The following is a 13,789-nucleotide window of genomic DNA, read 5'->3' as shown; positions in this document are numbered from 1 at the left end:
GTTGTATAGTAAAGACTACATATTTGTCACATTCCTAGCCATGCAAAAATATGTTCTTTTAAATAAGGGTCCCTAAGAGTAAGTTACCTAGTGCCAGTCAGGCAAGTGCCTTTTCCTCTGCAAAGCCTGTTACAGGAAATAATTTAAGCACAAAATGTGCATCTCTGAGATGATTTGGGGAAATCTGTGATAAACCTCGGTCAGATTTCCTGCAGAAAGTAAGATACAGGCACCAATCCTGTCTAACTGACCTTCTAAACAGGGTGTTACACTACTTTTACTAGACTGAATGCTGTGTAGAGTGTCAAAGTATGACAGTATTATCCAGAACTTGTTTTAAACTAATAGAGTTTATATCCTATGGTAAATTTGAAAAGTTAAAAACTACCAAAGACAAGAAAACATCTTGTTTCTCTGAATGTTCTGATTTAACGGCTAAATTAGAATTTATCACATCATAAAAATACGATTATCTTCTGTCATCTGTTAATGTCATTAACATTAGTTAATCATAATATTCATATCAATGTATATCTTTTTTTTTTTTTTTTTTTTTCCCCTAGCAATATCGAAAACTAAGCCAGTCTTATTACCCACTTTTGGAATGTGTGACCCAGGATCACATGAGTTTCATTACCAGCTTAGAGCCTCGTGTCCTAATCTATATCCTTACGTCAATATCTGAAGGACTTACTGCAATAGGTAAGCATTGCTTGCATACAGCTGAAGAAGGAATTGAAGGAATATGTAGTTGAAGTTTATTTGTAACTTTTAAAGTAAATGGGGAGATTTTCAAAGAAGCTCAGACCTTACTAGGACACTCATTCATACTTTAAAAAATGAAAATCAAGTGACAGTGGAAGATGCTGGATTTTGAACATGTTAAGACTCTTCAGTTAACGGAGCTAAGTTCTTCTGAACATCTAACCTGTAGGTTTGTGCAGGTAGTATTTTAATTAAAATGATCTTTTCTTACAAACCAGAACTAGTAAAATTATTCATTTGCCTCCATTAGAATTGTACTGGAAATTCATGCATTTGTTCCTCAGAAGTAAAATATATCAGTATGTCTACAGGAATCTGCCAGGTTTTGTTTTATTTGCTCTACATAGCTGTTGTATACATGCTTATTCTGCACAGCTGTGATATGATTGGAGAAATTTCAGGATGCCCTTATAAGTAGAAAAAAAAACTAGATTTTTAATTATTCAGTACTTCCTGAATGCAATTCAGAGTGGAATCAGTGTAACAGAAGCATACCTGGATTAACAATAAAAATGTGGCACTTTGACTGTCGTTCATTTTATTCTCTTGCACAATTTAATATACAATTTTTAACCAGATGACTGTTTAAACATTTGGGGGGTTGATGGGTTTTCTTTTTTGATAGCTTAAATTCATTTGGAATATGGAAGAGGAGACTGGGCATTTGGGAGAAAAAAAAATAAAGCATGCAGTTGTATCCTGGTGACCTTGGAATACCATGCAGTTATATGGTTTTCAACTGAGAAGCTGTTTAAAACCCTACAGTAGTATGTATTGATTAGGGTGGTTATTAAGGAAAAAAAATAGGAATGTATAACATTAGTGTGTATGGATGTTACTCCATAATAGCCGGTGTTTCTCATTACTGCCAAGTGTCAGTCAAGCCCCACAGGAATGCACGAATGCACCAAGGTTCCCAAAGCATTTGCTATGTTAAACACATTCAGCAGTTTTTGCTGCAAGACGGAAACTGCTCTTAGAAAGAAAATGGGTAGTAAATAGCTAAGCAACAGTAGTAAAGTAGTATTCGGGTCACTTTATTATATAATGCTGAAATCCATCTTCTCCCAGATATTTTGAGTGCTTTGTCACCTGTAATGATGGTACAGCAGTTTCTGCCTATTGGCTAGCTCTGCTGCGAGCCTGCCTGTTGATTGTTTGCAAATGGATATGTTGTACTCAGTGCTGGCTTGACTGACAGCTACTAGTTTAGTAAGCTCTGTTCCTGATCTCTGGTATTATTCCACATTACATCTCTTCCATTTGAGGTATTGGATATATTCATTTTAATAATTCACTAGCATACCAAGTTTACTTTAACCATCTCTTTGAAACACAATTTGAATTCATGTAAAAGAGAGAGAAGAAAATTTAAAAGCTATATAAGCTTCAGCTTGCATGTGTTGTTTATTTTCCCCTCTCAAAAAGTGTTGAGGAGTAAGAAAATTGTGTGTATTTCCAATTGTAGTTTACAAGTCTTGTGTTTTAGGTATCTGGGAGTTGTGTCATGAGGAATTAATAAATTTTGGGAAATCAAATGTTTATTTGGTGAAATTCCTGATTTTCTAATGAGAAGAGTATCAACAAAAAAAAACGCACTTTTTTAATTTTTTATAAACCATAAACTTGCTTAGCCAATAAGATATTTTTCATCTTAAGTACCTAAAAACAAATGCAAATGTACAATCACAGAATCACAGAATTTCTAGGTTGGAAGAGACCTCAAGATCATCGAGTCCAACCTCTGACCTAACGCTAGCAGTCCCCACTAAACCATATCCCTAAGCTCTACATCTAAACGTCTTTTAAAGACTTCCAGGGATGGTGACTCCACCACTTCCCTGGGCAGCCTGTTCCAATGCCTCACAACCCTTTCAGTAAAGAAGTTCTTCCTAACATCTAACCTAAAACTCCCCTGGCTCAACTTAAGCCCATTCCCCCTCGTCCTGTCACCAGGCACGTGGGAGAACAGACCAACCCCCACCTCGCTACAGCCTCCCTTGAGGTACCTAAAAAGAGCGATAAGGTCGCCCCTGAGCCTCCTCTTCTCCAGGCTGAACAAGCCCAGCTCCCTCAGCCGCTCCTCGTAGGACTTGTTCTCCAGGCCCCTCACCAGCTTCGTCGCCCTTCTCTGCACCCGCTCAAGCACCTCCATGTCCTTCTTGTAGCGAGGGGCCCAAAACTGAACACAGTACTCGAGGTGCAGCCTCACCAGAGCTGAGTACAGGGGGACGATCACTTCCCTAGCCCTGCTGGTCACACTGTTTCTTTTGCAAGCCAGGATGCCGTTGGCCTTCTTGGCCACCTGAGCACACTGCTGGCTCATATTCAGCCGACTATCCACCATCACTCCCAGGTCCTTCTCTGCCAGGCAGCTCTCCAACCACTCATCTCCCAGCCTGTAGCTCTGTTTGGGGTTATTGCGCCCCAGGTGCAGGACCCGGCACTTGGCCTTGTTGAACTTCATGCAGTTGACCTCAGCCCATCGGTGCAGCCTATCCAGATCCTCCTGCAGAGCCTTCCTACCCTCGAGCAGATCGACACACGCGCCTAACTTGGTGTCATCTGCGAACTTACTGAGGGTGCACTCGATGCCCTCGTCCAGATCATCGATGAAGATATTAAAGAGGACCGGCCCCAGCACCAAGCCCTGGGGGACGCCACTAGTGACTGGCCTCCAACTGGACTTGGCTCCATTCACCACGACTCTTTGGGCCCGGCTATCCAGCCAGTTTCTAACCCAACGAAGCGTGCGCCAGTCCAAGCCAAGAGCAGCCAGTTTCTTGAGGAGAATGCTGTGGGAGACGGTGTCAAAAGCCTTGCTGAAGTCAAGGTAGACCACATCCACAGCCTTTCCCTCGTCCACCCAGTGCGTCACTTTGTCATAGAAGGAGATCAGGTTCGTCAAGCAGGATCTGCCTTTCATAAACCCATGCTGACTGGGCCTGATCGCCTGCTTGCCCTGCAAGTGCTGCGTGACGACTCTCAGGAGGATCTGCTCCATGAGCTTCCCTGGCACTGAGGTCAAACTGACAGGCCTGTAGTTCCCCGGGTCTGCCCTCTGGCCCTTCTTGTAGATGGGCGTCACATTTGCTAGCCGCCAGTCAACTGGGACCTCCCCCGATCGCCAGGACTGCTGATAAAGACCAAAATAAAGTGTTTAAGACTTTTTTTTAATTTCACTGACAGCTTGATGCAGTCCATCAAAAGCTATTACATTTACTTTTTCTTTTTTTTTTTTTCTACATTTACTCTCATTCCTCCAAAGTCATTTTTAAGTCTTTGATTGAAACTTGTGAGATCTGTCTAAGACCAGGCCATTTCCGTATTGCCCAGAGAGGATGTGGAAAATCCATCCTTGAAAATATTCCAAGATAATAAGCAGGGCCCTGAGCAACCTGGGTGATGTTGACCCTGTTTTGAGCAGGAGCTTGGACTGGAGGGTTGGTTCTGTTTGGTTTCTGCCACCACCTGTAGGATCCCACTGGTATTTTCCCTAGATTTTCTACTTTCATTCTCTAGCTTTCTAAAATATCTTTTCCTGTCTAAATGCCTATGCAGCCCTTAATCTCTGTGAACATTTCTTGCACATTAAAAGCAATAAGTACTTACTGTAGTTAGTCAGCTAGAAAATGCTTCTTTTTATTTTTATTTTTTTTTACTTTTTATGTTGAAGTGATTTTTTGAAGTGATGATTTTTCCTCAATACCACATTTCTTAATTCTGCAGATATCAAAAAATGATATTGATGTAGGCCTTTATATTCCTCATTTATGTTCTAGAAGTTTTATTTATGTATTGAATAATTTTCCACGCTCTTATAATGCCATGTCCAGATGAACTACTTTTTGCTGAGTTTGTAGCCCTTACCTTACAGGTCTTTTTTAATCATCTCTGGAGTTTGTTACCTCTCAATGCATTTTCTTAAACTGCTTCTTCTAAATCTTTCATCCCTTCTAAAATTTTGGTATTTGGGCATTACCAATTGTCAGGCAGTGAAATAAAATTTTGTTTCTTCTGTGTTAGTTGGTCACATGCATCCTTCTGCCCTTAGTAAATGGGTAAGTATACCCAAGTGTTGCCTCTTTCACTGAATTACATCAGTGCCACAAGAACACTGTCAGAATAATAGGGCTCAGGGCTGTGAACCATCTGAGGGGGAATTGTGTTTTAAACTGATTAGAACATACAAGTCATTTTCCAAAATGTTTATAAAAATGAAATAGCTGGCTTTTTATTTTAAAAATTAAATACTGGGAGATCGCTTCCGTTTGACAGAAAGAAAAGCATCTGTTTTTTCTCTATTCCCTTCACGTGTGAAACATTTGAGATTTTCATTGTTGTCAGCTGTAGGATAAACATTCCCCAAATCCTTATTTCTTAGGAGTGTTCATTCTGAGTAAATACCTTGCTTGATTCCACACTTTATAAATACTGTGGAAGAATATGTATTCCTTTGGAAGCCCCTAGCTGTAAATCAGCTGTAATGGAAGCCCTCATCTAAGCTTTTATTGTGAGGATAAACACTCCAATAGTTCTCTTCTAAAGTGTTTACCTGGCTTTTTCACAGCTGACTCAGTGGATCAGAGCCTTTTAATGTAGTCTGCCTGGCATGTTGTCACTAATCTCTGCAAAGCTTTTCTAATTCTCATATGATTAATAGTGTACTATGCTATTCATTGAGGAAAAAGTAAAACATTTTTTCTGTCTTGCTGCCTAATTTAGATGTTAAATTGCTAAATCGTTTTACTTTCTAGGTTTGGTCTCAAAGGCAAATAACGTCGGTATTGAACTGTAAGCGATTGATGGACAGGGAAAATACCACTTAACTCCCTCTCCTTACCTTTATGTGGAAAACAAAACAAAATCTTTTAATTTGCAGAGATTCAGGAAGGTCATTAAACCATTCAGAAATAATTCCCATTCAGCATGCTGTTGTCATACTGTTTAGACCAAAAGTTGTTTGGTTTCTTTGTTGTTTTTTTCGTAATAATATCTAATGTATAAGCTCTACTGCCACTTATTTGAGCTAACGGCTAATTGGAATCACATACGTAATGAGAAAACATGGAGATGGAAAAAAAAAGTTCAGGTAGAGTCAGCATTAAGCACATTAAATGAATGCATGCTGGCAGAGGAGAAATGAAAGAACTAAAAGAGGCAGCTGAACGTGATGGTGACTGGCACCAGGGTCATCGCCCTTGTCCCCTCCCCGCCACCAGCACCTGTGGGAGCTCAGTTCCACTGGGCAGAGCTGCGGACCTGCTGCTGGATCCCTGCTGCTGGATCCCTGCTGCTGGATCCCTGCTGCCCACTCGGAGCTGCTCCTGGCCTCTGCCGCAGCCACGGCCTGCTTGCTTCACAGTCCAGAAGATTAGTTCACAGGTGGTGGAGCTGAGCTGACCAGAAATGAGAAGTGTGGTTTGACTGCATTTTTCCTGATTATCCCAAGCTTTTACCTCTGTGTCTTTTATTATTCTATCTTATGTCTTCTTCATCCATTTCTTCTGTTCACAGCCCAGAAATGGTAGCTCCTTGTTGCACTTGTTTGTTCTATTTATTTGGTTGCCTGGCTTGTCTCACTAAGATTTAGTGAGCACGCTAGCCTGCTCCAGCATGAGGTTCCTCATGCCCAGAAGAGTCATTCAAGGGAGTTTGCTTGACGCTCCCTGTCTGTTATATCCTTGCAATCAAAAGGAAAAATGAGCATAGGGAAGCATATTTGATATATAGTTATGGGCAAATTTAAGTAGCTCTTAACACTCATATCAGATTCTCATGAGCAAATGATAGCATAGACCTGTCTGCTGTCCTGCTAAAATCACTTACTGTCGAATGTAAAATATCTACTTGTACAGTATCAGCATGTTTAGAACTACTGCTGTTTTGTAAACTGATGATAGTGATTTACTTTGTATTATTCAATTTAAAAAGAAATAGAGTTAAGCACTGGTTTAGAAATACAGCAGAGCCCTCCTATGAAATATGTATTTTCAAATCTCTCACTTGTTGTTATTGATGGTGATTCAATTCCACTATGAATTGCATTTCTAGTTTATATGCAGGACTGTTTTGGTTGAGAACATGATGAGTGCCAGTTTCTGCAGTCTTTACTTTGGCAAGACTCATAACTTTGAACTCAGCCTTCTGCAGGCAACATTTCTTAGGACTCGGCTCTGCTGAATGCAGCCCTGGGATGCCCAGCGTCAGTCTGAGACGGAGTCGGGACGCTGCAGCTCGCTCCTGGAATCCGATAGACCACATTCAGCTCCTGCTGCGAAGTCACCTGGCACTTCTGGAAGATCAAGTCTTAGGAGACCTTTTGTAGCTTCTTCGCTAGCAACTGCTTCTTCAGCATTAATTTCAAACTGCTAGCAAAATACAATTAGTTTTTAGATGGCAAAGAGTTAATAATGCTGGCACAGAGCTTAAGGAGTTAAAACAGACACAGATCAAAATACTTCAGTGTCTAGAGGGATGTGTTTAAATGAACACTGCAAGGTTGGCAGGCCTCCAAATTAGCATAGTTTAAAGAATTCAAGGTACATTTAATTGGATCCTTCTAATCCCTTTTCCCTCAGAATGAGCATTTTAACAGTTTAATTCCTTTTGCAACCCCCACACATCTCTTACTCCAGTGGCCCATCTAAAATAAATGCTGTGAACTATAAAAGGCCTAGACAACTTCTAGCTGAAGTCATTGGGAACTGGATGGGGGCCGAAATCCACACGTTTGGATTTGGTTTCGCAGTTGCAGGGAATATCAGTTCTGGCTAAACCTTGCACCCAGCATGTCAAACCCCTGCAAGTATGCAAAAAGCTTCAGCTGCTGGTGGTGTGGTGAGGAGCCGGCAGCTCATTAACACCGTGGCTCTCATCAGGAGAGATGGAGTGGGGAGGTTAGGTGGCTGCCCCCTTTCTTAGGGCCTGGGAGCATCTCAGGGGTCAGGGCAGGAGGAGACAGCAGCTGGACAGGGGAAGGGGCTCACCACTGTTTTCAGGAGGAGAAACCAGGACCAGTGCACCGTTGCCATCATGCTGATGCACACAAGTGAACAGAATCCTCTTTCACAGCAGCAGCACAGCAGGCAACACCTAGCAACAAAATAACTTACATAAATCAGGCAGACATATTTACTTTGCAAATAGGTTTAAGCTTTTAATCTCCCTTACTTATAGAAACAGTAACTAAAGATATGAAGTGGCTTTTGCTTATGCTTTTCAGCAGTATCCTTCCTTGCTGTCATGACTTTCTGTGTCGGGGACGTTCATTAAGTGTTGGTCAGTGACTGCAGTTGCGTTGTTGCTTGCCAGATTTAATATATTTTAACCTACTTGAATTATTAGTTGTTAACCACGGTGACCACCAGGCTGCTCTGTGGTCACCCTCTTACTACCTGGCATGGCTCTTGTCCATTGTGTGCCATTGCCAGTGGGCTGTTTGGGGCAGAGAAGCACTGTGAAATGCTGCTTGGGGAAAAGAACTGGGCAACGGCTCTACTTATTCAACCTCACTTTTTTGGTAAATAGATCAAAACAGAATTTTAGTTTTCAGGAATTTGAAAGGTTTAATACAGCAAAGATTTAATACCACTGTGTGCTAATAAAGACAGTCTTCAAAGCAGGTCCATTCATACATCAAAAGCAGTCTTGTTGATGTATTGATTAGGCTAATGTCAAGCAGATTATTAAAGTTGAGCTCTGAGTACTATAAAATGTCATTATTAGTTATTCTTTTATGGAAACAATTTCAGAACTGTTTCATTTTTTATGCAGATACAATCGTCTCCTCCAGCTGTTGCGCTAGTTTAGACTACATTGTCACATACCTCTTCAAGCACATAGCTAAAGAAGGCAAGAAGACCCTACGATGTAGAGAAATTTCACAGGATGGACAAAGATTGTTTAATTTCATGCAGCAGAACCCGGAAGTACTACAGCAGGTGAATTGTCAGTCTTCTCTGTGGGATATCATTAATTTTATAAATTTTTCTGATTTGTGGACCTTGTGGTACTGAATGCCAGGGTAGTGCAGGCTGTTTAGTAACAGAACAAATCTCCCTGGGCTGGTATGCAACCCAGAGTAGCTTCAGCTGTGTTCTCATGACAACCAAAGATTGAAGACATTTTTTGTCATACTGGAAAGCGTAGATACTGAACTTGGCTGTACAGGATCTTAAAACTTTGGTTTCCATTTGTGCTCAAAGGATGCGGTATGCAACATCATCAATACATTTCTGTAGAAAAACGGTGAGGAACATTCTCTACTGTAGAAGAACAATTTATGGCATTGAACCACAGACTTTGGTAATGAAATGTCTAAATTGAATGGTTGTATGCTATTGAGTGTGAATGTTTACTTTGCAGTAGGTGACTCACAGTTGGATTTTTCAGTTAAAGGTGAATACGATAGAAATTAAATCTCACTTCTGAAAAGGAAGCGGTCGCTGCAGTACTTAGGAAAGATTTCCCCTTCCCAGCTCAGTCAAGTTTATTGTAGCCTGAGTACATTAAGAGGAGATTAAGATGATCTTAGCTACGTTTCTCCACATTTGCTCCATGCCACGTTCCCTTAAAATCTCATTAAGCTATTTGGAGATGCGTATTTACTAGACTCCTTGGATTCCTAATGCAGTTGCAAAGATGCCACTTCAGGAGATGCGTTTCGCAGGTCTGGAGGCTTTTAATGAAAACGGAAGTTATTAACAAAATGCAAATGATGAGTGTGGTCGTCATTCTGCTTCCCTAATAGATACGCTGTCATTTGGAAAAAAGCTGGCATAGTCACCTTCATCACGTGAGCATTGTTGTCATTCATTTACTGGTCTAATTGAAGGTGAAAAGGAACTAATATATTCTTGGCACTATATTGCATATTGGGAGAATATTAATGATGTTTATTATTGGCATCATTATCAGAATAGGACGATTCCCTTGTCATATTACAAGTGCTCGTGTTTTCTCCCTGGTAGGGGTTTCACAGACACTAGCAGTGAAGTCAGTGTTTGGAAATTACTCAGCACTGCGCCGTGCACACTGTGATTTGGGCAGAAAGGACAGAGCAGCAGCCCAGGCGCTGGACTTGTCTGCATCTGTGGCGACCCTAATGTAATAGTTTGTCTGTTAATATGCAGTAATCTTTCACTTTACAGCATATGACCGGGCAGTGATCTGTCTTTATTAACTTCAGATTCTGCGGAATATGTTATATTTATTTTGAATGCAGGCTTTCACGTACTCTTTTAAATATTAATGGCCGGTCTCCAGTAGTCAGCATAAATATGATTTGCATTAGCACTAGTCATATCATATTGAGTGCCTCTGATGTCAACTGCTCAGCGGACTAATATCTGACATCATCTCCCGGGGTCACTGACAACTTTGACCTTTATTCTCATGCACAGTTTCTGTAGTCTCAGAAGCTCTTTTGAATTGATTTGAAATTTTGACTCTTCCCTTTATGAGGCAGTAAAATTGATAATTATTCAGATGGGAACTGAGCACTGAGTGAAAAATCAATTCCACCCGCTCTCTGCTGCGTATAAAATTACTTCTGAGTCTGCCGGACTGAACGGATGGCCAAGGTAAAAGCAGCAGGCAGAAATAGTAGAGAGGATTAGCTGGACGAAACTAATAGCCTAAAGGGATGGCTTTTGAGATGAGGGAGTGGGCCGGTTGGGGGTTATTATCAGCAATGATGGGACTCATTGATCATATGTTTACATCAGGTTTCCATTGGGTTATAAATCAGCCCTGAATAGAAGCGGAACCCAAGGCCTTGCGTTCTACCAAAGGGACGATGTATTAGGTTATTCTCATTTTCACACTCAGATGAAAAGTGAGACATTGATTATTCATCGGCTGGCCATTAAACACTGGTTTTATAGATGATTTGACTATCATGGAAGCTAATGAACAAGGTTGCTGCTTCATAACCAGCGGTTTCAGTTTTCAAGACATCTGTGTCGGTTAAGTAATGCATAACCCTATTAAAAGCAATGGGTTACAAATTGCTTAACAGTGCTGAAAAACTAGACCCTAATGACTAATTGTGCTTAGAGTTTAGAGGGGTTTGTCAGCTCTTTAGACTAAACTGATGCAATGATAACTGCAATTATTTACTAGTTAGAACATGGGGTTTTTCCACCTTGGATCTGTAGAAGTAGTTGGATGATGAAAATTTCCAAGGGCACTCCAGGAATAGCCCTCCTCAGGTCATCCCGGTAGCTGAGGAGCTGCAGCACGGCTCAGCCCCACCAGCTTTGCTCCTTGCAAGCAGCAGCAACCTCCGAGCTCACCTGTGAGTGGCTGCTGGGGCCTTTCCCCAGGACATTTCACATCCTGCGGGCCGGGGGCTTCACGCTGCCCCTGCCCCGAGCCCCTCTTCGAGGGCGTGCGGGGCCGTGCTGCTGGAGGCCCTGCAGGGGAACCTGTTGGCTCCCAGCAGTGCCGTGGCCGTTCTGCCTGCAGGTTACAGCCGAGCCTTCGCTCACTGGTAAACGAGGCGATTCGGCGTCGGGATACGGCTCAGTAAATAGGTGTGTATCCATGGCTGATGCTCGCGTCTTTCTTAGCCCCTAGGGTAGTGGAGTTGTATAATTAAAACCTATTAATTGATATTTTGTTTGCCTAGGTACATCCCACAGCAGCTCTGTGATTTATTTTTTTGAAAAAGTAGGTGTGACTGCACAAAGACAGGAGCAATAGGAAGCACAGAAGTGAAACAACTTTAAGGTTTAGGTGTAAGTAGCGGTGTCCTTCCGAAGCCAACAGGGGCTGCTGACTGTGGCCCTGCTTTCTGCTGTGCTCCCTAGGGCGAGCTGTTTAGTCCAAGCTTAATCTGCGAACAACTGCTTTGTGATGATGTCTTACAACTAAACTGAATTAACATGTGTAAAGTAATTTGAGATATATGGGTAGAAAGCAGTATTAAATGTATTACAGTCAGCTATTGCTGTGTTATAAGCACTTTCATAAATAATTTTAAAAGGCTCCCACTGTCATTTGCTGTTATTTCAGGAGCGACTTTCTGATGTCATCTAAAACAGTTCAAGCAAGTGTTTGCTCCACTCTATGAATGAAAGTGTAATTTGGGGGTTTAAAACACTGCCTTTATCTTCCACTAATGCTCATCTTGTGGTGTTGTACACATGAGACTCTTAGTTTTGGTATGGAGAAGTATTGGATAAGCCCATGGACTTTTTTGCTTTAGTAAATTCAAATGCTGGACAAACATTTGTATTAGATCTGACCTGTGTATTCCCAGCCCACGTGGGCCCACAGCTGGGAGCGGTTGTGCTGAGCAGTTATTTTAGGGCTGTTGGTAGGGGGCTGTGCCTGCTCTGAGCCCTTCTGGGGGCTGTAAGTGAGGAGAGCTGCAGTAGAGGAAAAATGGCAGGGATTTGGGCAAGGATGGGGCAGGAGGCAGTAGTGCAGGAAGAGGAGGATGTGCAGCAGCTTAATGCAGGCTGCTTGCTGGAGCTGAGCACTCGTGACTTCCAACTTCAGCAAGTGACAAAGGTGCACTAAATGAAGCAGCCCGGCAGCACTGCATAGCAAATGTAAAACAGAAAGTAAAGATGCCAGTTGCAAATAAAAATCAAGCATTACTAGTAAAATAAAAACATTGTAAAGTGCCATCTTCCTTTTTTCCCTCTTATGCAGTAAAATCAGTTAGGGTTTTGTATTTCAGATAAACCTCGGTGCCATATACAGCTAGTGTAGAGCTATGCAACGTAATTGAAATAAAAACATCCAGAGGAGATGTGTTCGTACTGCATCCTTCCTGGCCCTATGCAGAGAAACGTGCAGAAGCACTTGTGTATGAGCACATCACAAAAAGAAATCTGCATTGCACTGACAGAGGGCAGTTGTGCAAGGCGCTGAGTGCCTGAGCACCTTAAGCCACATGTTTGAGCATATGCTTAGTTTTAAGAGCAGATCGAACCCGCGGGTACAACTGTTCCTTTGCTTAAAATTAAATGTGTTAAAAGGCTCTGCTTATCAGGAGCAGAGTGCTCAGCTTTTGCAGGCTTGAAAGGTTTGATACGGCAGTGAAAGGGATTTTCCCTGGGACATCTGTTTTCAACCTCTTAGCACAATTTAGAAATATTATCCAATACTATCATAACTTTCTTTATTAATTGAAAGGGATGGAGATATACCAGCTGTAGCCCAAGCCAGCAGAGACTTGGGTGGCTAAGCAACAGAAAAGGCACCATATTGAGTGAGCCAAAATTCAGTCTCAAAGTCATTTATTTTAACCAGTGACAATACGTTGAGACTCTAGTGTTTCGATTTGATTGATGGTTTAATATCATATATAATTTTTTTAATGAAGGGAACCCATTTAAATATGTTAACATTTGCACTAGTAGTCTCCCATGTACATAACTGCATTTAATCATTACTCTGATTGTTTTTGTGGTTGTGTAATTTGTATCACCAAAATAACTATGTCAAAGTCATCTTATCTTCATGAAAAATAGGTTACTCTTCTGTACGTGCGTCTCACTGCACACGTGTAAAGGCGGCAGCGGCCTCCAGAATATTGCTAAACGTATAGCTTTCACTACATGAGTGCTGTCAGTTAAGAAATCAAACAATATTAATGAGCTTAGTGTCTTTTCTGATCCTGCTTTGTTTAAAGCCCTGTTGTGATTCGTTGTCATGTGAATCGAGTAATTTGATTTAAAGACTTTTAATGTTAAAATGCATCATCATTAGTGATGTATCTGAAGATTTCACGCTCTTAATAATGGTGCTAAATCAAATTGGGCATCTCCTCTTAATCATTCAAGCTGTGCTATAGTTTACACAAACAGTTTTGGGGATGGAGAGAAGTTTAGGGCCACGATGTAACAAGTATTGTACAGAATTCATGCATGGAAACAAAAAGCTGCAATTCGGCTTGCAGCACAAACTGCTAGAGGTGTCAGTGTTGGATGTGCACCCTCGGGCTAGGCAGCTGGTGTATGTATGCTTTTGTTTATCAGTTACTGGTTTATGTAGCCTTTAGGCCAGC

General features: G+C 41.5%; 1 protein-coding gene across 2 annotated transcripts in view; it reads left to right on the top strand.

Annotated features, from left to right (window-relative positions):
• The window catches only part of RANBP17 (RAN binding protein 17), a 162,752-nt gene that overhangs the window by 130,634 nt on the left and 18,329 nt on the right, over positions 1–13,789 (top strand). For both annotated transcript variants that reach the window (XM_084535479.1, XM_084535478.1), the window contains 2 exons: positions 564–702; positions 8,542–8,708. In XM_084535479.1, coding sequence (XP_084391605.1) covers positions 564–702; positions 8,542–8,708 — 306 coding nt within the window. The remainder of the gene's footprint in view (positions 1–563; positions 703–8,541; positions 8,709–13,789) is intronic.

This window comes from Aythya ferina, assembly GCF_964211825.1.
Source record: "Aythya ferina genome assembly, chromosome: 14".
Classification (NCBI taxonomy): domain Eukaryota; kingdom Metazoa; phylum Chordata; class Aves; order Anseriformes; family Anatidae; genus Aythya; species Aythya ferina.
The sequence above is the reverse complement of the archived record's forward strand: the minus strand, read 5'-3'. Positions and strand labels throughout refer to the sequence as shown.